Here is a 24,505-nt window from a genome sequence, read left to right on the forward strand (position 1 = left end):
TGGGCAGTTCACGTTGCAGGTCCTGCTAAAGTAAATGCAGATTATTTTTAAGGACAGAAGACCCACAAGCCCGGGGTCTTAGCAATGCTTCCATCTGCAGCAAGGATAGTTTGCTACCTCTGGAGGAGCATTTGGCATTTCCATTCACAGCGGTGCTATTAACGAAGCTCACAGCTTATTTTGGGAAGAGGCACATCCAGGCATGGGCCTTGAGACTACAGTCATGCTCAGTGACTCTTTAGGTCAACCTTCTCCAGCCAGATGAGGAGAAAGTGATCTCTTCCCACCCCGTTCATACATGTTTATAAACCTTGATCCTGCCCTTCCTAGAATGGCTGTTTCTCTTCTGTCCCGAACCAGCTACCAATCATCTCCCTGCTTGGAAGATATAGATAGCGCAGCAAACTTGCATAAAATAAAAACATCATCCTTGTCTCCCGAGCCGAGATGTTCTTCGACACACCTGGCCTGCAGCTGCCCTTCCCCACAGAGCAGAGGCTGTGGCGGGTCAGAGGGCAGCGGCATATTTCTCCAGAGGCCTGTCAGACTTCTGTGATCAGGAGAGTGAGCCAACAAGCACTGTGTACATTCCTGAAATGCTTACCCCCTTCTCCTCCTACATCTGCAGGGGGGCCTTGCGTGGGCTCTTTGTCTCCAGCCATGCGCGCGACGCTGAATCCTTGCACTCTGGTTGCCGCAGCCCAAGGTTATTCTTGTTGCCGTTTTGTCAGCACTAAGCTTGTATTCCCATGCTGAGTTTGCATGATATGCAGTTTGCGCTTTGGAGCGCTGCCCTCACACCTCCAGCAACATCTAGCAAGAATGGAGAGCCAAATCACGCATTATGAAATTGCTAGGTATCTAGGGTTCCTCAGCTTCTTTGGACCCAGGGGCACATTTCGAATTTTGATAGTGTGCCATGGGTACTCTCACAAAATGGCTGCCACAAGGGAGTCCTGCCCATTCACAAAACAACTGCCATGGTGGGTGTGACCAGTCACAAACATCTATTTCCCAGAAGACAAACTAGTGAGGCTAAAACAAAATTAACTAGCCTAAGAATCTTAAGTACAAGGCAGAGATGGGGTCTGAGTTCCAAAACACAAACCCACTCTTTTGAACCTGCAGTTTTCAGCGCCAACACTGATTTCACAGAAGACAAACTGTACTTGGCCAAGAATCATAGAATAGAATCATAGAATAGTAGGGTTGGAAGGGGCCTACAAGGCCATCAAGTCCAACCCCCTGCAGGAAGCTGAGCACAAGGCAGAAGTGGGATATAAGCCCCAAAAGCCAAATCACAAACGCCCAGTCCGGAAGGGTAGGGAGCCCGGCGGCCACCACGGAAGGTGTCTGTGGATGCATTTCTGCCCGTGGGCACTACGCTGGGGATCCTAATGATATACCATGGTGTACCCCATCAGGGCCATCTCTAGGCTTGAGGGGGCACTCAGCACTGGGGCCCTTCGTACACCAGTGCTGGATGACACCCAGTTTAATTTCCCCAGACATCACATCCCACTGCAAGCAGCTGTTTTAGTTTCTCACACTGCCCTGGAGCAACCCTACATCAGTGACGCCATGTGTACGGCACTGCAGCTTTTAGTGCAGAGGCTTCCGTGCAACATAGAACCCCGATCGCGGGACTCCAGACTACACTGCAGGCATCCGTGCTGGGTGCATGGATGCCTTTGGGCAGACCTATGCTGTGACGGGGCACCTCAACCAGGGCTACGCAGCGCAGCCCTGTCCCTGTTTGCGTGATAAGTTTAACCAGTTACGGTAACGCCTGAACAAGGCTAGTGTGAACGCTAAACCGTGGTTTGGCCGTTGTTAACAGGTTTGGTGCCTGCACGCTCCCTCCTCCACCCATTCTCTCCCTCCTCCTTCCCTAGCATGACCCAGTTTCAGGGCCAGCGCAATGCATTTTGCCCAATATGTTTCACTGTCTAAGGCAAAGCGGCAATGTGGCTGCCCCACCCAAGTCAAAGGCCGGGCATGTTATTTTACCTCCTCAGGCAGAACATCCCACAAGTGTCTGTCCCCTTCCCTGCCACGAAAAATACAACAATAATAAATTAAGTAACCAACAATTTGCTGCCCTTACATGACAGCCCAAGTCAGCCGCCTGAGGCAGCACCTCACTCTGCCTAATTTTGGAGAAGTTCTTGGGGGCCGCATTCCACTGGTGGGTGGTGCCAAAGGTAAAAAGGTGGGGCCAAGATACCAAACACACCAGGATATTGTATCTTTAAAGCTCTTACTGCTAGTAATTAAGCCTTAGGAGAAGCATTTCAATCTTTCAGAAGGGGGGGAAACATGCAGAAGCCAAGAGACCACCAAATGATTGGTGGTGAGAAAAGAAGACGGGGGAAAGAGGCTTTTGCCATCTGGGGAGCCCCAGAAGGCTGGACTGGCATTCCAACCAGGCTGGATTTGACCTGTGGGCCTGAGGTTCAGCCCCGTCTTAGGTGCTCATTTAACAGAAAAATGTGTGATGTGGCCTAAGTAGAGATGTATGAGAATTTTGTTTTTACTCACAAAATATGCAAGCATGCCCTGTTTGAAGCCCCAAACGCAAGTGCGTGTCCACAGAAAATGTTTGCAAATTCCCAGACATGTACTCTCATTCAATTTGCGCATCCCAGTTTGGTTTTGCTCAAATTTCATGATTTGAGCAAATTTCCCTGTAGAGTGAATCAGCCCCACTTTAGCCTATGGAGGAAAGTTACACAAATTAGGATATCTGTGCAAAGTTCATGTTCAATCGCTGCTCAATCTGCACCAAGTTCCCATTCTCCTCAGTGAGTGAGCAGTGATCACTAACAGGAACTGGGCACCAGACAAGCGACGAGACAATGTTAGGAGAATCCTAACCATCTTGAACATTGCTCATTTGCCCTTCCCAAGCAGAGGTGGGCAGAAGAAGGTAGATCAGGATACACTGCTAGATCTGTAAGTGATTTACCATACCTTGACAAATGTTTCTCCCAATTGTATAATAAAAGCAACAACAACATTACTTTTCCTACCTAAATTAGACTGCTGAAACAAAGAAAGCTTGGGGGAAGTGGAAGTGGGCTTTTGCGTGAAAGGACTCTGAGCTCAGTTCAGTTTTGGTTCTGAAAACAAACTCCTAGGCTCTGAATGTGCTCAGAGGTACGTACGTGTGTATGTTTTTCACACTTGGCTCTGGTAGGTGGGTCTTGGTAGGTGGGTCTTGAAACACTAAGTAGATCTGGCAAGCCTGAAATCTGCCCAGCCCTAGCTTAAGGTATGAAACAATGTCTAGAGGAGACCCCCAGAACAAGACATCTTGCCTGCTGGATAAGCCAATCCAGAGAATAAATAACCATCTCCTGCCACAGAAATAAATCACTGCAGCTTTATTAAATCAATATTAATTCATAATCTTTAACGCACAATTACAGTTCTATCTCACACACAAAACTACCCTCTCTTCAAAACCTCCCATCTGTCAGATTTATAATTAGCTTATTACTGCCCATATATCTGCTAATAACTTTTCCCTGGGCCCTGTGAGGTGAATTAAGGAGAGCTAATAAAGCATGGCTAGTAATCCATTTACAAGTCTGTCTTACACTTTTGTCCAGGCTTCAAATTAAAAGATACATGGGGGGCGGGTATGGTATTTCCTTCACAACACCCCAGACCCTTTGGCCTTGTTAATCCCATCCAGAAAATTCTGATATGCTAAACCTGGAAGGAGCAGTTGATCAGCTTTTCTGTGATGAGTTAAGAATCATAGGCACTCAGACATGGATGCCTCAGAAAAGTTGGCTCTCTCTTTTTCCACCCCATTTTAGGTACAAATGACTAACATAAGGTACATGTAGGCGGGCTGGTAAAATTAATAACTTTTCAGATGTGCTTGCAAGGCTGCCAATACACACGTACACACACACATGGCATATTAATTCCTTAATATCTGCAAACAAGAAGCATGGTCACATCTTGGCAGTGCATAGTTTATTATATTCATAAACTGCAAGTGGGGAGGGGCAGTATTCCCAGACCCCAATGAACACTGTCATGTCCTCTTAGCATATTTTTGGTCATTGGCAAAGCAAAGCTTAGGAGAAGGATGGGTGAGTCCCCAAGAATCACAAAGCCTGACACTCCCCAAGGTATCCCTAAGGTGCAACTACTAAACATTAACCAGCCTCTTCAGCTACTGCTTGTTTTCATTACGGCATGCTGAGAATGTTTGTGCAGTGCAGTCTTTATGCTTCACTGCCCCAGGCTGCTCATGTGTGAAGCCCAGAAGGAAGCCATCATGGTCTGCATAAGGTGGGTCAGTCAAAGTCCATCCTGAATCACCCAGTCCGCTAAGAACTAGGGGAATTAAACACTCTTCTTTTTATATAGTAGCCATGCAAGACACGTGGCCAAAGCTGGATCCAGAAGATAGCAAGGGCAGGCATCTTCTTGGTAAAGTGGACAGATGCAAAAGAGAGCAGGGTTCTTGTATCTTTAAGGTTGTATACAAGAGGGAATTTCAGCAGGTACAGTGGTGCAGCTAGGATTGGACCTTGGGGTGAAGTCCAGGGCCCTACAGGTCGGGGGCATGGGAATGACCAGCCAGAGAACAGAAAGTAGTGAGGGCAGCAGGGCAGCAGAAGCAAACTCCGTTTTATCCTGAAGTCATGATGGTGCTGTTGTTGTTGTTGTTTTATATCCCACCTTTTCCCCAATACTGGGACACAAGGCAGCTATGATTTAAGACTTAAATTTGGAGTTTATAATGAAGAGAAGGCTATCAATGGTTACTAGTCCTGATGGATATGTGCTACCTCCAGTACCAGAGGCAGTAAGTTTATGTACACCAGTTGCTGGGGGTCATGGGCAGGAGGCTGCTCTTGCACTCATGTCCTGCTTGTGGGTTCCTGGTCAACAGCTGGTTGGCCACTGTGTGAACAGAATGCTGGACTAGATGGACTCTTGGTCTGATCCAGTATGGCTTTTCTTATGATCTTAATGCGAAACTGCACATGCTCAGAGTTGGGGGTTTCAAAATCAGGGTTGGCAAACAGTTTTGTTGTTGTTCTAACATATCAGGGATGTAAAAGCAGTTGTAAAGCATGGAATGGAGTTGGGGGAGGAGAACGCAAATGTTAGTTTGGCGACCATACACATGGTCATCTAAAGGGGCCCCCCATAAGACCAATAAGTCCAGAGTCTAAAATGACCTAACTATACCTGAGCAAGTATAGCTCGACACGCAAGCAAGGCCTATTGAAATTAACTCTTCTACACAACTGTCCTCTTTTGCAACTGGCCATCCTACTAACAGGGCCCCCAAACTGGCAAAGGGCCAACTATCACAACGGTCAGCACCACCATTCTAATTTTGCATGGAGCACCTCAGAAGATTAGCAGCAGCGTGAAAGAATTTGTATGCCCCGTCATTCATGTTATGGAATCCCACTAAGTGTAATTTTTCTGAGGATCCCAAAAATCCTGGAGCCAGAATAGCACTTGGACACAATTGATACATCACCATTTGTTTGTACTCCATCAGTTAGAACGGAGCCTGCCATGCCTGAAAATCTACCTGGTCTCCTGCGCGAGTACTTAGCAAGCCCTGGAGCTTCATTCAACCAAAAAGGGGAATGTTAAACTGACCAAACAGCCCTTACGACAGGCCAGTTCAGCTGCAGCTTCTTCATTTATAGCATCAGGAGCCAATCAGACACTTCGGGGCTTTATCCAATGCGTAATCTGGAAGGATTGGCCACGCTGCCCTCTCTTTTATATAAAACCTCAGTTCCTTGTTGGTCCAGTGCTCGAACACTTCTGTCCTGGTTGCAAGACCACACAAGGACAAGTTATAGATGGTCTCATGAGGGCTTTTAAAACAGTTATTTGCTTTGCTCTTAGCTGGCATGTTTATTTCTGTCTCAGATGGTTTTCACCAACCACCTTTGGGGAAAATGCTAGGGATGTACGAAAGTCACTTACCTTTTAACGAAATGTAATTCGAGGTGGGGGGGAGGCACTCCGTCCCTCCCCCCCCAAATTCTGGCTGGGGGGGAGGCACTCCGTCCCCCCCCCCGAATCCTGGCCAGCTGGGTCTGCAAATGGCGGCGGCCGTAGCCGCCACCGTTTGCGTCCCTGCAGTCAGCCGTGATAGGCTACGTAAATGCTGAGTAAAAAAAAAAAAACCGCGCGTACGCAAATGGCGGCGCCCATGGGCGCCGCCATTTGCGTTCCTTATTTTGGCACGTCTAGTCTACGTAAACATTTACGTAGACTACGACGAAAATAAGGGGAACAAAAATAGCGTAGACGCTACACCGCCCCAAGATTCGTGGCAAAATTCTCTGTCATCCCTAGGAAAATCCTGTTTTTAACTATTGCCTAGAAAAATGCTTTCCAAATCCACGCCCACTAAAGTCATGAATGAAATCTCATTTTATGAACCAGGAAGTGGGAGGGGAGAGAACGGAACAATTATATAAGCTTGTGCATTTTAAAGGCTTGTTGTGTACTTTAGAAACTGAGGGAAGAAGCCATACAGTCCACAGATTGATGCTGCAGCTGTTAGAAGCAACTGGGACGGCATTTGGAAGGAGAGAAGAACTTGGAACAATGATGCAATACAAAAGCCTTAAAATGCACAAGTCTGAACAGGAAGTTTAGAATCCATGCTCTTCATTAAAAAATAATTAATTAGGCTGTCCACAGTACGGGCCACAGCAGATCCCATCTGTGTTTTCCAAGTTTCTCTCTTCGCAGCTTTCCCTATGCAGCCCTCAACTTTCTCAATTTTAGGCCGCAGTCCAGAGAGCTCTTTCGGGGGACTGTAAAGGTTTGCACATTTATCAGGATTTCTTATCTTTCCCCTAACAGTGGGTCATTTGTGCACGACATCAAAAAGCAATTTTGAAAGTCCTCAAGTTTCAAGAGCAGTTTGTCATTCAATGCACTGGCTGCTGTTGGAGGATAGGGAGAGACAACACTCCGTGCACGCACAGAACTCAACTTGGCATCCTCCAGAGAGCCATGACCTCGTGTCCAGGAGGGGTTTGCCGCATGGTAGCCGCTGCCTTGCGAGGTGATTTAAAGCAGCTTGTATGTGGGGAAAGTAACAGATAAAACGGTCCTTTTTCCAGCAATAATTGCATGGATTTAGGAAAGGATTAGTATTTGCACATGCATACACAGACACACAAAATGACGCTGCCTGCTGGCCTAAAACAGCTACTCTGTGGCCTAGTTATGACCCAAGGCCTAAAGCAGCAACTGACTCAGCCGTTTTATCATGGAGAATGGGAGTGGTTCTGAACTGTTGTGGGGGAAAAGGAGCTGCAGGCTGGATTGGCACTCGAGGGCAACCTTCTCCCGCGCCAGTGGACTGGTGCCAAGGCCATACAAACCATTTGATCCGCATCAGTCTAGTCTATCAAAGGAGAGGGCATGCTTTGCCTCTGCAAGGCGGGGGGAATACAAAGGAGCTATTATGGAGACGCATATCCCTCTCTGACTCACGCTAGGCTGCTGGCACACACAAGTGTAGCACTCCTTATGCAAGAATATAAAAGCTCAGAGACACTGGAGCACTATAAATAGGGCATATAAACTTTCAACTGACAAGGCTCTGGTTTTGTTATTGTACTTTTTTTTTTTTTTTTAAGGAAGCATAGATAAGGGCTGACAAGTAGGGGGCGTGGGGGGGAGCGCATGGAACTCAGATTTGCTCGCCTTGGCGACGTAATTTATGGCAAATCAAATGCATTTAGCACTATTGCTTGGTGTTTCCGATTTCGGGGTGGGGGGATGAATCTGCCTTTTGGGGCATCTCCTCCAGCAAACCCGCAATTGTACTTGAACAAGATGTTTTGTTTTAATAAATACAATTTGGGAAGGAAGAAAAGAAATTGAAGAAACAAAAAACAAAATAAAAGAGAAGGCTGAAATCATAAACAAAGGCCTACTGGGGGATGGGATTGAGGATGCAGTCTGTGGTGCTTATAAATGAACAAGGGATGGCACCTGGACCGTCAAGGAGAGAGATTTGGGGGTCGTTGTAGTGGATAATCACTCAGTGAAAATGCTGATTTGGCAGCAGCAGAAAAGGAAAAGACTATGTTCGGGATTATTAGGAAAGGACTGAAAAGGATTGCAATATCTTTATATAAATCTATGGACATGAATCCAGACCTGGAGTCTAGGCTCTGCACATCTAAGCTCATTTGCTGGAACAAAAGACGGTACTGCTGTGAGGTGGCCTTGAGTAAGCTACTTTCAGCCAAATTCCTGGACGCAGCTTTCCGTTCTCCATCACAGTGGAAGCTGCAAGAGCCAGAGGCGATACCGAGAGGCACACGCGTGGGCATCCGGCCAGCTGAGGTTGAAGTGTCTTAGCCAGTTACCATGGTGGGTGAAGACTTTGAGCATCTCTACACCATCCTAAAATCCCACATTTAAAATGGGGCTTTTTGCTTCCGTTTTAAATGCAGGACCTCAATGGACTCCCTTTACACGTGCTTCCTTTTCCCCCTCCCCTTTCCCCCTCCTTCTCCCCCTCATCTGAGTCTTCCATATGTTTCACTGATCTCGCTCCTCTTCTTGTGGCTTTTCCTTTTTCACAGAGGGAACTCAAGCGGAACACAAGCGGGGTATGTGACAGCTCATTATCTCCGATCTATTTAAAAACAGAATGAAGGTCATTTAGTGCAGGAGATGCCCTGGAGGTTCACGACATCATCTAAAGGGCCCACAAACTTCTGTGAGTAAGCAATCTCAATAGCAGGATAAAAGCTCCATGTGAAGAAGCCCAATATCTCTGTAAGGAATCGCTGATTTCCTTATGGTTCTGCAGAGGACAAAGATGACTTGTCAATAAGGCTTGAAGGAGACTGGTTGTTCTCGAAGTCCAGCAATGGTCTAGTTGATATTGACCATGAAATAACAAGGAAGACGCAGCCCATGGTGGAGGCTGAGCGGTTGAAGCCAGCTTTCATGAAGGGGGCCGGCAGTCACTTCACAGAATTTGTAAATGGCTTGATTGCAAAGTCTGCACTGCTGGAGCCTTCTCCACCTGCCTTCCCAGCTGCTCCTTCGGCGAAAGACAGTTTCAAGACCAGAGTTTCAAGAGCACCTCCAGAACATGGGAAAGTTTTTGTTGCTAGGAAGTCTCTCTGGGATGAGCTATTTGAAGTGGATGATATCCGGACCATCTATCACATGTTCATTGCTCTCCTCATCTTGTTCATTCTCAGCTTAATTCCCCCCATCTGAAATATGGGGGATAATAATACTTGCTTTACAGGATTGTTGCAAGAAAGCATATGAAGTGCTCTAAACCCTTGAAAGTGCTCTCTCTATATTACAAAGTAATATATCTAGGCCGTCCCTACCATTAGGTAGAGTGTGATAGTCATGTCGGGCTGCTGACTCTAAGCATCATCAAGGAATGGCAGCAAATTGTTTGTTATTTAGTGCGCAATCTAAAAACTAAGCTATGGATAAAAGGCTGGATGTGCCTGATCTCGTCTGATCTCGGAAGCTAAGCAGGGTCAGCCCTGGCTAGTAGTTGGATAAGGAACCGCCTGGGAATCAGGCTTCCTGCATGGAGCAGGGGGTTGGACTTGATGGTCTTGTAGGCCCCTTCCAACCCTAAGATTCTATGATACCAGCATATTTTAGCTTAAAGCTCTTACTGCCAGGAAAAAAAAGTCTTAGGACAGGTGTTTCAATCTTATAGAAGGGAGGGGGGCTGCACAAAGCTCAGGAAACCGCTAAACAATCCGTGGTTGGGGCAAAGGGGCATGGCCTTCTGGGGAAGGCTGGATTTGGCCCCTGGGCCTGAGGTTCCCCACCCCGGTATAGGGGGAAGCGCCCCTTGAGGTTCTTTATAATTCTAGTATTTTCCCATTTCTGTAAACATGGAACCACTTTTGCATAAAGATAACTGTTTTGGATAGATAATGTTGGATACCATCCACCACCATGTTTATAAAGAAGTTAGTACAAGATCCAGTAAAAAAAAGTAATTTAGTGTTTAGAGGCAAAAATCTCCAATGCACTGTCTTGCTTATCTTTCCCCCTTTTTATAAATTCACAATAAAATATTTTAATGGCTTCTCCTCACCCCCACCTCCGCCACCTATAAAAAGTCAGTGTTCTGCCCAAGCAGAAAGGCCAGGGAGAAAAATATGACTGGATCAGGCCTGGGCTTTGTTCATAATTAATTAGACTTTCTTTGGTGGGAAAGAGGGAAGGAACAAGGAAGCATAATTACATGCTTCTGGTGAGAACATTCATTATCATGATAATACAAAAAAAAAGAGAGAGAAAAATCAGCCTGGCTGCCTTCTTCCGCATGTGTGTCTACGTTTGCGCGACCGTGTTCTAATTACTCGGCAGCGAAGTGTGTCATTTTCACATTTACCTCCGTGCCGAATGAGATTCGAAAGTCAAAGTTAAAAATAAAAAAGGTTAATCGGTGTCTGCCTCTGCCATGGATTAGAATGGGCCAGTAGCAGCCTGTTAATATGTTTCTTTGAGTCTTAGTCCTGAGTCATGAGCAGGGCTGCCCAGAGAATTGACAGGGCAGCCCCATGCGTTAAATTCTGAGGTAAATTTTGAAGCCGACAAACCTTGTTCTTGGTGTCTCTCCCAGCTCCGGCCTCCTGGGATTTGGGAACCAAGCTTATTGGCTTCTAAATTTACCTCAGAATTTGATCTGTGGGCCTACCTTTTTATTTTTCTGGCAGAGCCTTTTAACATCTGCACATCAAGCAAACATTAAAGAGCTATAATTATTACTAACAAACACATTACTTACAGCATATTAAACAAATGAGTCACACCACTTGAAGAGTATGCCTCATTACATCAAAAATCAATATATGGCTTCCAACTTCCAAGTAATCTATTGTAGTTTTATCTTCCTTCCTTTAATCTAACATAATTAGTTAATTTTTCCATAATGACATAATTCATATAGTTTCATTTCCATTCAGCAGTAGTAGGATTAGAAGACAACATCCAATCCTTAACATAGCATAGATGTGCTGCAACCATCATATATGTGATCAGTTCACACAAAACCTTTGATAAATGTTTTGTGTAAGTTAACATAAACAGTAAAGGATCTAATTCTACGTTTAACTGTGTGGTATTTACTATAGCATCTCTGACTGAAACCAGTATTGCCTGGCAAATTTACATGCCCCGATGGAAAATGGAGATGAAGTCTCAAGATGTAAAAAATATATATATATATAAATTAAATATTTAAATTTAAATTTAATTTAAATATTTAATATTTAAATATATATATATATATATAATAGTTTTATTCCTTGAGGTAGCCCAACACACTTCAGCCCTGTACTATATATTTTGGGCCTTCTTCTGGGGTTAATTAGAAAAAAAACTGACCTGCAGAGATCTCTGAAAAGATACATTCCAAGATAAATACTTGGGTTGCAGGGTTTACCTTGGAGATATATCTTTTCAGAGATCTCTGCAGGCCATTTTTTTTTTAATTAGAAGGCCCAAAATATATGGTACAGAGCCAAAACACACTGGGTTACTTCAAGGAATAAAACTATAAATATTTTTTACATCTTGAGACTTTGTCTCCTTTTTCCATCAGGTTATTTTGGATGTTCTCCAGTTTTGTCTGACCCAAATTTACATGTCCACCATGTATGATAGTAATGTTCCATAATAATAATTATCACTCCTTCCAACAGTGAACTCAGGTGATGAATGCCACCAGGACTGGAGCCAAAACAGGGCCACTGAGAAGCAAGAGCAAAGTATTAGCATCATTGCTGGTTCCAGTTTTTGGAGGGTCCTTGGGCAAGACACCCTCAATGGGCCCCCTCCCTCAATGAGTCTACCTTCTCACCAGTATAGTGACTTGCTGTTGCTGACCTTCTTCTTCACCACTGCTACCACCGGCTTGCTTGGCAGGCAGAGAGTCAATGAGCATTCAGGCAGTGGCATCTCTTTTTCCTCCTTCACACTACCACTGTTGTCTGGACCAGAGCAAGATGCAGGTGAACAAGGAGGTTGCAATGGTAAAGAGGAGCTGCAGATTTGGGGCACTTGTCAGTAGGCCCCCTGCCGGCATGTGGGCCCTTGGCAGGTGCCTAGCCATGCCAACCTTTGATGCCAGCCCTGATCAGCATGCTCAGGAGGCAAGAAACAAAACAAAAACTGCAGTCCGATGAGGACTGAGCATGTTCATGGGCCACAAAATGTTGAATGTCATTTAGAAAGAAAAATGGAAAACAGTGGTGGTTGTGGTGGAATGGAGTATTGTGGAGAAGGACATGGCTGTCTGACTGTCTGGTTAGGAGCACTCCTGTTAGAAGGTTTTCTTGCAGGTCCCACTTCCTATATGTATAATACCGGTCTTGCTTCTGCCTCATCGCCTCTCATAAAGATGTGCATTTCACTATATGTTATAAAGACTAATTATTGACAAAGTGAGGCATGCTAAAAAAAAGTTTTGTGTTTTTTTCTTCTCTTTCCTTCCCTACAGGGCAGATAAAAAGCATTACTGTTCTTCATTTAAAAAGAGATGAAACCAGAGTTGAATTCCCTGAGAGGAAACAGATGACCTTTTGTTCTGAGAATAGTGGCGCTCTCTCTTTTTTGACTTTATCACCGAATGAACCCAGCGCACATGAAAAGCAATAAGGCATGAGGTGATCATCTCTATTTAGCTTAGTCACCGGCACGGTAAGCAACGAGGCAAAGCGTTCAGGGGGTGGTTTGGCATGAAAGACAAGCGATGTGGTTCAAGCTGTTCTGGCCGCAGTAGTAGAAATGTGGATTTTAAAAGCCAGAGGTCTGTAGGACTCAGGGCAGTGCGTGACAATTCATATTTGCACACTTATAGTGGGGTGGGTGGCAGCTGGCATCTCCTGACCTAAATATGGTCCGGTGGATGACTACCAGGTGACACCCTCCACCCAATTGGTAGTTTATTGCACAGTAGTTCACAAGGGAAGGACCATAGCTCAGGGGATGGAGCATATACTTTGCACGCCAAAGGTTCCAGGTTCAAACCCTGTCATCTCCAGTTAACAGATTAGGCAGCAGTGATAGGAAAGACCCACCTGTGGCTGAGACCCTGGTGAGCTACCACCAGTCAGACAAGCTGTGTTCAATAGCTGTGTTCACAACATGCTAACCTATACTCAGTGGTTGAGCATGGGTTATTGTTGAACCATGGCTTGTTTGTTGAACCATAGGTTCGCGTGTTGTCTGAACTCAGGACATTTTCCACAGGGTGGCTTAACCATGCAGTGTGGCTTGTTAACCACCCTGAACAACCCAGCAACAAACCACAGGTTCACAAGGTGGCTTCTTCAAGAAAAATAAGCCACATTGCATGGTTAACAAGCCACCATGAGGCAAATGTCCTGGGTTCAGACAACATGCTAACCCATAGTTCAGCAAACAACCAACGGTTCAGCAAACAACACACACGCAACCACTGAGTCTGGGTTAGCATGAACCCAGCCAATACTGGGCTAGATGGACCCAAGCAGGTACCTATGTAATCTGGCTCCTGGCATACATTCAATGGCGGCACCAAAAAAAACCTATGGTACACAAGGGGCAAAGTGCAAGCAAATTACACATTAATACCCATCAGTGTATTTAAAATTACACAAAAATTACACAAATTACACAAAAATACACATCAGTGTATTTCACATTAACACTCCCATCCTAGGCCAAGTCTTTTAAAAGTAAGTCTTATTGACTTTGATGGAGTTAATGTTCAAGTAAGCATGCCTAGAGATGCAGCCTTATTTTAATTTCCAGTTTATGATTCAGTGACAATTCGTATGTGAAAAGTGCCTCTCCTTCAAGTAACCACAGAGACAACCATGGGGAAAGGTTGTCATCTACTTGTCTATGTGGCACTTACTCCCCCTTTCCTTGCTCATAACCTCCCTCATGCCACCCACTCATACATGGTTTTCGGTGGTCCCCCTGAGACCACCATGAAATTCATATATAAAGTAAATATGAATTTATAATGGCTACGATTTTCCATTCCCAGGTCTGTTTTAGCTCCGGTGTGCACAGCGCTTGTTACGGGGCCCTTTTAAGTGTAGCTCAAAGCACTTAAGTGAGATTGTAGACAAAAGAAATGGAGAGAGCAATCCTACAGTCTCTGGGAGAGCATCCCAGGAACCATAGGATTATTCACAATCCCCCTTCCAAGGTTGGAGACAGCATTCCAACCTCAGAAAGGGGAGTTGGAGATCTGACCCCCCTCCCCTCCCCCCTCACAGCCAACGTGGAAAGAACCATGCTGGCTGCCCTCTGAAGTCAGAAAGCAACCTCGGAGAGGGGGAAAAGGGCGTGTTCTGGTAGGTGCAGAGGGGAAGAGACCAGAGAGGACAGGGTATGAGTTATCCTGAGCCTCTTCCAGCCTCCTTCCCTCCACCTCTCACCCTCAGAACCTGCAAGGAGGAGGACGGGAAAGTGAAGATCGCCTCTGCTGCTCCTCCCGCCCTGCATTGGATGATCAGACACCTCCGAGTTTGGGGGCTTCCAATCACCGAGGGCACAATCAATAGGATTGCGCCCTAACCATATGGAATGCAATAGGTTAGGATGAAGATGTGCTCCTTCTACCAAGAGGTGGGCACGCACACAGCTTAAAATTTGGGAGAATAGTAATCCAACCTGGTGCCCTCCAGATGTGTTGGAGTACAACTTCCATCATTCCCAGCCACCCCAGGCAATGGCCATGCTGGTTGAGGATGGTGGGATTTGTACTGGAGGGCACCAGGTTGGGGAAGGCTGGAACACAGGATAAAGCTGGGTACTTCTGGATCCAGAAGAAAGTACTTCTGGTGCTATATTATTATGCATTTAATTTTTAGATTTATGCACCCTTCTTCATAACAAATCACAGAGTGGTTACAAATAAAAAGCAACAATACAAAACACAAGAACTAATAGAATAATACTATTGAACTATGGGGCCGCGGTGGCTTAGTGGTTAAGATGCTGAATTGCAGACCGGAAGGTCAGCAGGACAGCAGTTCGAGACCCGAGTGCTGCGTGATGGAGTGAGCTCCCATCTTCAGTCCCAGCTTCTGCCAACCTAGCAGTTCAAAAGCAAGAAATTGCAAGTAGATAAATAGGTACCGCTTCGGCGGGAAAGGTAACAGCGTTCCGTGCGCCTCGGTGTTCAGTCATACTGGCCACATGACCACGGAAGCGTCTTCGGCTTAGAAATGGAGATGAGCACCACCCCCTAGAGTCAGACACAACTGGTTGGGGACACCTTTACCTTTAGGGGCCGTGGTGGCTTAGTGGTTCAGACGCTGAACTGCAGACCGGAAGGTCGGCAGGACAGCAGTTCGAGACCCGAGTGCCGCGTGACGGAGTGAGCTCCCGTCTTCAGTCACAGCTCCTGCCAACCTAGCAGTTCGAAAGCAAGGAATTGCAAGTAGATAAATAGGTACCGCTTTGGCGGGAAAGGTAACAGTGTTCCATGCACCTTGGTGTTCAGTCATGCTGGCCACATGACCATAGAAGCGTCTTTGGACAGCGCTGGCTCTTCGGCTTAGAAATGGAGATGAGCACCACACCCTAGAGTCGGACACGACTGGTTGGGGACACCTTTACCTTTTTACTTTTTATTGAACTATAAAAACTCTAAAAAGGCATGCAAACCAAAGCAGCAGAAAGACAGTATGTACCAAAAATGGTTCAGCAAACAAAAGACTCAGAGGTCTCAGCAGAAGAACCCAAAGACCTGAGTGAAGCAGTACATCTTAAGTAACTAAGGGCCAAAACAACCATTATTTTAAATCCATAGCCCTCCCATTTTCACTCTAGAATAGACGCAGGAGCCCTGATCCTGATCTTAAAAGCCCTCTACCCCCTACACTAGGGTTCCAATCCAGATTGCTCTAGAGTAAACATGAAAAAAGGCAAAGCTGCTAGATACAGATTTAAAGTAATGTTTGGCCCTGACAAAACAAAGCTACTGAAAATGCCTGATGCGCCTCCAGTGGCGGGGAGTTCCATAAAGAGGGTGCCACACCCGAGAAGGCCCTCACTCAAGTCATTGCTACATTGCACAAAGGTGGGACCACGAGAGGACTCCTCTAAAGATCTCAAAGGCCGTGCTGGTATGTACAAGGAGTACATCCTATTCCGTTTTCACTGGTGATAGTACATGAGGTATAATTTTAAGCCCATGGGCATGACAGTAGTCAAATCTACACATTTAGTGCATGATGCCCTCTTGCAGCTAAGCAATGGCTATTTATTGATCTGTATGCTTAATTGGACATATAGTCCACCTGATCCCAAATGCTTCCTAAAGTGCCCTGTTCCTGTCCGCCCAATGTCAGTTTGAATACCAGTATGTTAAAACTGCTCCTGGAAGATGGTCAGGCTCAGACTCCAGCAGAAGAAAATTCCATAGGTATATGGGCAACTCCTAATTATGCCTCTTTATGTGCTCTCATAATCCTGTCTTAGTGTTTCAACAGTTTGCTTGAGAACATTTCCAGTATAACTTAAAAGGCTATGATAGATCACAGGGGTGGAAATAATCAGGTATCCTGGGCCTTTTAGAGCATTAAATGTTATGACCTGCACCATGAATTGAACCCAGAAAGCAACATGGAACAAATCCAGGCACTGGAGCATTGGCTTAATGGACTCCTGATGACCCATACACATCACTCAGCACCTGCTTTGCATGCAGACGGTCCCAGGCTTGAACCCTGGCATCTCCAGACAGGGCTGGAAAAACTCCTGCCTGAAGACTAGCTGCCAGTCAAGTGCTGACAATGCCAGGCCAGATCAATGGACTGACTCGGTATAAGGCAGCTTCCTATGTTCCTATTGTTGGAATAAGCAACAGCCATTAGTTAAACCCACTGTATGGAGGGGGAAATAACAGGTTGAAAAGCCACTAAATGGTTAATGTATATAGGGTGCTGTGGTGCGCTGGTTTTAGTTTCACTCTTGCCGACTTACTTTGCCTGCTTTAGTTGCAATAAGATGCTTGTTAAGTAAAAGTCCTGTTTAAAACTTGTAGTTGTCTTCTGTCTCAAGTGTGATTAGACAAAAGTTGCTCTGCAACACTTATCAAAATGGTATAGCTGTAGCAGCACCCTTTCCAATTAATTGCATTATGCGGCAAAGAAAAATTATCAGCAGTACTGGAAGGAAGGAAAAGAAAACCAACCCTAACAATCTAATATCTGTATAAGTTATGTTCGCTTTCATATGAAATTCATATGGTCCCATAATTATGCTAAACAAACAGCTTTTTAACCCCACAGTGCTAACTTCTGGAAGCTCGCCAAACCCAGTTAAGGCCTTCTCTGGAAAGAGTGTGGTGGTGACAGTGGTTAAAGCGTAGGCGAAAAGCAGTTTTACCATGGTTAAAAATAATGTTCTAGGGCATGTCAGAAATAGCAAATGTTGAAATATGTTGTCCTAACCTGCATTGCAGCTACAAATTGGATAAAAGCTAGAGAAAGCTGCATCATTGGCCAACTGTGTCGTTTTTTAAGATGGAGCAAGCCAAGGAGTGACAGGGGTTATAACGTCAACCAGGACATTTTAAATGCATTTTTAGACCTTGAAGATGCTAAGCATCAAAATCAGAACGCATTTGGTTCCGTTGCGGATTTCTCTGACATCTTTAGGTGCTATGTGAACAAAGTTGAGTGTCCTAGTGAACACCCTAACTGCTGAATTCTGTACTAGCTGCAGCTTCTGAATGAGGCACAAGGGCAGCCCAGATAGAGCCCGTTGTTGTTGTTGTTCAGCCGTTCAGTCGTGTCCGACTCTTCGTGACCCCATGGACCATAGCACGCCAGGCCTTCCTGTCCTCCGCTCTCTCCCGGAGCGTGCTCAAGTTCATCTTCATTGCATCCGTGATGCTATCTAGCCATCTCACCCTTCTCCTTTTGCCTTCAGTCTTTCCCAGCATCAGGGTCTTTTCTAATCATGAGGTTACCGGTGCCGGGATCACTGTTGCTCGGTGGTCCCTGTCCAGGAATGGGCATAGTTGGCACACCAACTGAAGTTGGTAATCGGTGCTCTGGGACACCAAGGTCACCTGGGCCTCCAGTACAGAGCTGGATCCAGGGCTGGATGTGCCCAATCTCATCTGATCTCGGAAGCTAAGCAGGGTCAGCCCTAGTTAGTACTTGGATGGGAGACCACCTGGGAATCAGGCTTCCTGTATTGAGCAGGGGGTTGGACTTGATGGTCTTTTAGGCCCCTTCCAACCCTATGATTCTATGATTCTATAATATTTGTGACATATCACAAAGCTATGCTCACACCTCTTATTCATGGCTTGTCTGGAGGAACAAACTCCCTTGGCTCTAACAGGAAGGGTATAAGAGGCCCCACTGAAGAGTAAGAAATTTCTGTGCATTGCTTGTTATGAAAATATGGTTGCTACTTACCTGGGATGCTAAACATCCTCCAAAAATTGGCCAATGGATTGAAGTGAGGACAGTGAGAGACACCAGTGAAAGTCTGGTATCTCAGCTAGAGATACGAACTACAAGGGCTCATAATTCTCACCATAAAGAACCTGTAAGCACTAGGCATCTCTGAATCGGATTAATTTGCATTGTACAATTAAACATTTTGCAGGAGGCGGGGAATAACACCACTTTGAGCTAAGGAGGTGGGAGAAGCCAAGCTCAAGGACGATAGTCTTCCTGTTAGTGGGCATGGGATTACCAGCTAGTATGGTGGGATTCACCCCTTCTCAAGTTCTATTTAAATCCAGTATTCTGTCTCCAGCAAAATCCAACAGGGAAACTCACAAGCAGGACGTGATGGGAGATACTGATTGCATGTTGCTTGTCTCCGACATCCTGGAGTCCTAGTTTCATAGTGCTACCAATGAGAAGGTACTGCACAGCTATTCTGTCGTTTTCTCCTTCATGGATTTTCTGTGGTAAGAAAAAAGACAGAAGCAAAGCTGGAGAAACACCAGAAAGTTTACGAATGGAAGATGATAATGTCTGGACCCCTGTAAAATTCCATGAATGAGGCAAAGCGGTTGCGCCACAGAAGAAGTCTGGAAGAACCCGCAGTGATCATGGTCAATCTCCATTGATACCATACAAGTCCGGCTTGAGGGGTGTGATCCCCCTTCCCACTGATCCCCCTTCCCAGTGGTGCTTCTCAGATCAGAGCCGGGCAGCTGCCCTTCCAACTGGCACCGGGCAGATGCTATTTTTATTTCCCAAATGTCCTGGGGTTGCACTCAATGGTTTTACAGGCCCTTTCCAACCCTAGTATTCTGTGATTTAATCTATACTTTGTTTGGGGCCCTTGGAGGCAGTGCAGGAACCCTTAAATAGCAGCTTATAATGGCTCTCGGGGGGGGGGGGGTCCAAGGAAGGCATCAGTGCCAGTGAGCCCTGCCAGCACATGTCAACCCCTAAAGCATGCTAGAGTTGGCATCTCCCAAATACCAGTGCGGAGATCATTCCGTGAACAGGATGCCACCACGGAGAAGGCCCGCTTCCGGGTTGCTGCAAGATGGCAACCTGCTGGTTGTGGTACAACCAGCAAGGCCTCCTCCTCCAATGATCTTAATGCTTGCACAGGTCTGTATTAGGGAAGGTGATCTGCCAGGTAACAAGATTCTCAGGAATTCTGCTCTTATATGGTGCTTCCTTGGAATTTCCACAGGAAATACACACTGCCCTGTGTATAACTTGCCTCTCCCAAATGGAGACATAGTCTGCCTCTATTTGCAAAGTCGGGCTGGGTGCAGCAGGGGCGGGGAGGAGCGGGGACCAGTCCTGGAAACAAACACATTTGGAAACATTTAACTTTTCTGTTAGAACTGTGCGCTTGGCAACTTTTCTCAAGATAACACCTCATTTTTAGCAACTGGGAGAGGGGGGGGAAACGCTAAAGGGATTAAAACACACACATACATAGTGTGTACCAAGGGAATTTCAGGACATAACTCTGCAGATCTGTGGTTGGAAATAGATGTGCAGATGCCCTCTATAAATGGGGCAAAACAACATCATCGAATTGTGATTGTGGGGCTGAAAAACAAACTATCCAACATATAATGACAGAGTGTTAAAACCGAGCTTACAATGGAGACTTTCCTGATTTCCTGGCTGTCACAACTGAAGTAAAAAACTATATCTGTAACCTAGACATACGTTTGTAATATTCCTGTCTATATCTTATATTTATTATGCTCTATGTTTTTATTGTAATGTGATGTAAATGTGCCATACGATCGATCGATCGAATGATAATTAAATAAATAAATCTCCATTATTTGCAGGTTCAGAGGTTATCTAGTTCAGAGCTGAAGTCAGAGACTTAATAACGGTACTCTGAACAAAATGCAGCGGCCAGATTGATAACCAGGACTAGAAGGTCCACACATATAAGACTGACTCTGGCCCGCTTGCACTGGCTGCCTGTATGCTTGTGAGCTTAATCAAAGGTGCTGGTTTTATCCTATAAAGTTCTACATGGCTTGGGACTGCAATACCTGACGGAGCGCCCCATACTTGTACCCTACGTTCAACATCTAAGGTCCTCCTCTGGGTGCCTCTTCCGAAGGAAGCTCAGCAGGCAGCAACGAGGGAGAGGGCCTTCTCAGTGGTGGCTCAGCTCCCTGATTTGCTCCACCTGGCACCAACATTGTTCTTTTTTGAGCGCAAGGTTAAAACCTATCTCTTTTCCCAGGCATTTGGCAGCACCTGATGAGTTTTAATTGCTCCTGGATGTGTCTTTAGTTATGACTCTCTGTTCAAAGTTGTTTTTACTTATATGTTGTTTGTGTATATTCTCTGTCTGTTTTTATGTAAATGGCTAAACTTTGTATATTGTGTTTTAATGTGTTAACTTCTGTAAACCGCCCAGAGAGCTTCGGCTATGCGGTGGTATAGAAATGTAATAAATAATAATAACAACAACTGTGCTCCCCAAGAAATAAAATTTGGCTGCCCCCAATCTATGCCACCGGAGAATTATCCTTGGCGTGGTGCCTTTGCATCATACCAAGGCAAAATATATTAACCAAGAACATTTAGTTTATCTGCAATAACAAACAAACATTTGAATAAATTTTAGAAAACAGCAGTGCGCACTTGCAAGAGGGAGGCCTCGGCAGGCTCAGGGATAGCCCAAGGTAGAAAAAAGAGGTAGAAAACAATCCTAAGGCAGGAAAAAGGTCACAAAACAGTCCAATGAGGATTGAGTGGCCATGGGATAGGAACTGACTGCTGGGGGAGGGCTGGAACATTGAGCAGGCAGTGTAATGGAGTATTCTAGAAAAGGTCATGTCTGGCTAGCTGGAACCCTGAACAGGAGCACTCCATACTGCAGGTCCCACTTGTGTATAAATAAACTGAAAAGGACCTGGTATTTGACCACCTCTTCTGCACCTCAAAATAACCTTTGGACCACCCGAAATCATACATCCCTATCAGGGGGGCACTTCTGAGAAGTTCATAAGCGAAGGCCTCCCATGCCTAACTAATCCTCTGTGCTGTGACACTCCTACTGCCGCCTCCTGCATAATTTAAACTTTAGGCCTCGCTTTGTAAAAACAAAACAAACACACTTTTTAAATGTTGTTCTTAAGATCAAATACCTACTTACCTCATGTATCTGACGAAGTGAAAGCTTATGCCTCAGTTTGTTAGACTTTAAGGCGCCACAAACTCTTGTCATGTTTGCTGCAGCAGACTACGAGCTTTTCTACACGAGGCTGTTAATCGCTGTATCTACTTTCAGTTTTGTTGGAAAATTGAGACCTGAGCTGTATACAAAGAGCTTTTCCTTTTCTGCTTTTCCACTACATAACCTCTGGGTGGCACTGTGCTATACAGGAAATCACAGTTACGCAAGTAGGAAAATACCTTCTCTTTTGCTTTCAGAAATAATAGCCCATTTTCCGTGCTCTAAAAAAACCTCCGGAAAGTGCTCTTAAAAAAACAGAAGTGAGGGGATCACGACGCAGTCTAAAGAACCTGTAAACAACAGTGAGTAAGGAATCACAAGCTTGTAATAAATGCCTTGCATAGAAAAGCTCTAACACTGGCCTAGTTATTACTGTAGTATAAAAAAAGTAACCACAACAGTTTGTGGCTTTTCCAGAACTGAATATTGACTATATCTGAGAGTGGTCCTTTGACCCTTGTCTTCTTCCCTGAAATCTCTTTGCCACCCTATGAAAGTTTGAAATGGCGCAGTACAGGCTACCAGACAAGGATCCTGTGCAGTTGAGGGCTATGAGGCAGAAGGGATGCTGAGCTGAGCAAAGCAAAGCACAACAGAAAGAGACCTCTTGCCGTGCAAGCCCATACGTTGAGGGTAGGCAACAGATGGGCTGCATGTGTCCCGTCCTCCCCCCAACCCGGCTGTTTTTGTGGAAGCTGACACCACTGTCGCTGAATTTGGTGCAAGAGTAGCAGCAAAAGCATGCCATTCTGCAACAAAACAAGGTGTCATGCGTGCCTTGTTTCCTTGCAAAATCACCTCTTTTTTTGCTGCTCCAGGGCAAATTCAGTAGCAATCATTTTGGCGGTAGCAGGGATAGGAATGTGATCTCCAGTGAGTTCTATGGGGAGGGGCCAATGCGGCCTCCAGAGGTGGCCCACCTGTGATATTCATAACAAGCCCCATAGGGGCACTTAGGACTTTTTTCTGTCTAAATATGCATAGGATTGCACCCTTAGAGCAGTGTGCAAGACTTTAATAGTGGTTAGTGTTAGGGTGGACACTGAGCCCATAGAATCCCAGAGTAGTTCTGATTCTGAGGAAGAGCAGTCGCTCCTGGGAGAGGAGCGCGCTCCTCTTTCCCAGGACCAACAGCTGACGGAGATTCCTCCCACCAGCATTCCTAGTTTAGTTAGCAGTCCAGGGAGTGACCGAGCACAGATAGCAGACTTGGTGGATGCCCGACGCAGACGCAGAGAGCGGCGCCAGATGGAGGGCGCGGAAAGGAGGCGTAGTGCCCGGTTGGCGCGCAAACAACGGCTGCGCCCAGAGGATCCAAGGGAAAAGGGGAGGGACTCTCCCTAGTCCTTAAATTCAGGGGTCTGCCAGTAATTCCCTTTCAAACGGGGACCAACTGTTCCAACTTAGGGCATAGGTACTGTGCTGCTCAGATCTAGTTGCAAATGGTATAGTTGTTAAGTTGTAAAAGAAGAATAAAGCTTTGAAAGGAATCCCTTTGTCTGTGTCTGGACTTGGCTACTGGATTAGACTGAGAGAGCCCTCCAAGGAGCCCTTGACAGCTAGTGAGTGCAGAAAGGTTTCCTTAACTTGTGCCTGGTGTCTCTGTAGTTTTACAGTGAGATCTTATGGTGCAACCGGCTGAATACTGCTTGCCTAACACATCCTTCAGTTATCAGCTGAAGGACCATTTAAGGCCTACATTCCAACACCAGAACATTTTTATTTTTTCTTTATTATATATTTCTTTCCAAGGCACTCAGGGCATGATACACGGTGCCCTCCACCCCCTACAATTCTGCAAGGCAGGTTAAGCTCAAAGAGAGTGGCTAGCTTAAGGTGGTGATCTGAACCCAGGTTTCACCAGTGCTAGTCCAAAATGCTAACCACTACACCATGCTGTACATACATCTTTCTTTTTGCCAAACAATATTTGACAAACCGTGTGATATTGCACCCAAGTTGGCCACGTAACCTTTCCTGAGCTCTCAACAGGTATGAGAGTTTCATCTAGGATGTTGTACAACACTGAAGAATCTGATGGGTTTTGGACACCTCAAAGATCTAGTAAGCAGTTTTTACATTCTACCCATACGACTAAATCCACTAATTCTAGAGAATTACAGAAATAGTTGATATTTCCTGATAGATACAGGCCTACCTCTCCAAAAAGAACGAAACAAAAAAGTAGAAAAGATTCTGCTATAGTGAATATACAGTTTAAGAGAAGTCAAAATAAGCTATTTGCATTGCCTTGTTTCAATTAACTTCAGAGCATCACGCAGTGGGAGGCAGCTTGCAATCAAAACAACAGTTCATTCTGCTCTTCCTGTTGGTGTTTTTTAATGCTTTTCACAGATAATGCAGTGCAGGAATCTGTGCACTCTGACAGTTGTTATTCCTGATGGAATCCCGAGTCAGGATCCAAAGAGATGTTGGAGGCCTCCCGGAGAATCCAGATGTGTGTGCAGTGGGATTGTTGACTCCTTCCTTTGAGAAAGAAGATCCTTCCCCAGTGCCATATCCAGGGCTGTGTGTAGGCGGCAATTCCGTAGGGTTCAGAAAACCAGGGCTCACTCTACACCAAATTATGCCCCAGCCAAGGAGCAACTTTAAGAACTTTGACGCACGATTTCCATGCATGATTTATCCCTGTCATATAAGATGATAAATTGGCACTCTGGTCTCTGTGAGTCTGTATTTATTCAAGCCATATGAACTGTTTGAACTACTTGTTTAAGTTGTTGAGTAGACAGCCCATGATAGGCATATA

At 45.5% G+C, this 24,505-nt stretch overlaps 2 protein-coding genes across 16 annotated transcripts in view; one reads left to right on the top strand and one right to left on the bottom strand.

The window, feature by feature from the left end:
• NCOR2 (nuclear receptor corepressor 2) overlaps positions 1 to 24,505 on the bottom strand; it is a 414,582-nt gene that overhangs the window by 376,817 nt on the left and 13,260 nt on the right. For 12 of the 15 annotated variants that reach the window (XM_084819282.1, XM_084819296.1, XM_084819290.1 and 9 more), the window contains exon 3: positions 18,831 to 18,959. The gene's annotated coding sequence lies outside the window, so the exon portion shown is untranslated. Of the gene's footprint in view, positions 1 to 604; positions 8,508 to 18,830; positions 18,960 to 21,654; positions 22,026 to 24,505 lie in introns of those variants that run through there. The other 3 variants (XM_084819284.1, XM_084819285.1, XM_084819286.1) reach the window with 3 other exon arrangements.
• LOC146336027 (uncharacterized) lies at positions 6,969 to 24,417 on the top strand. The gene is made up of 5 exons (XM_084819307.1): positions 6,969 to 7,078; positions 11,730 to 12,038; positions 12,527 to 12,726; positions 21,933 to 22,037; positions 24,091 to 24,417. Exons 1-3 carry the CDS (start codon positions 7,027 to 7,029, stop codon positions 12,682 to 12,684), a joined length of 519 nt encoding a protein of 172 aa, XP_084675433.1. The 5' UTR covers positions 6,969 to 7,026; the 3' UTR covers positions 12,685 to 12,726; positions 21,933 to 22,037; positions 24,091 to 24,417.

This window comes from Heloderma suspectum, chromosome 13, assembly GCF_057233095.1.
Source record: "Heloderma suspectum isolate Gila_16-S chromosome 13, 16-S_ref, whole genome shotgun sequence".
NCBI lineage: Eukaryota > Metazoa > Chordata > Lepidosauria > Squamata > Helodermatidae > Heloderma > Heloderma suspectum.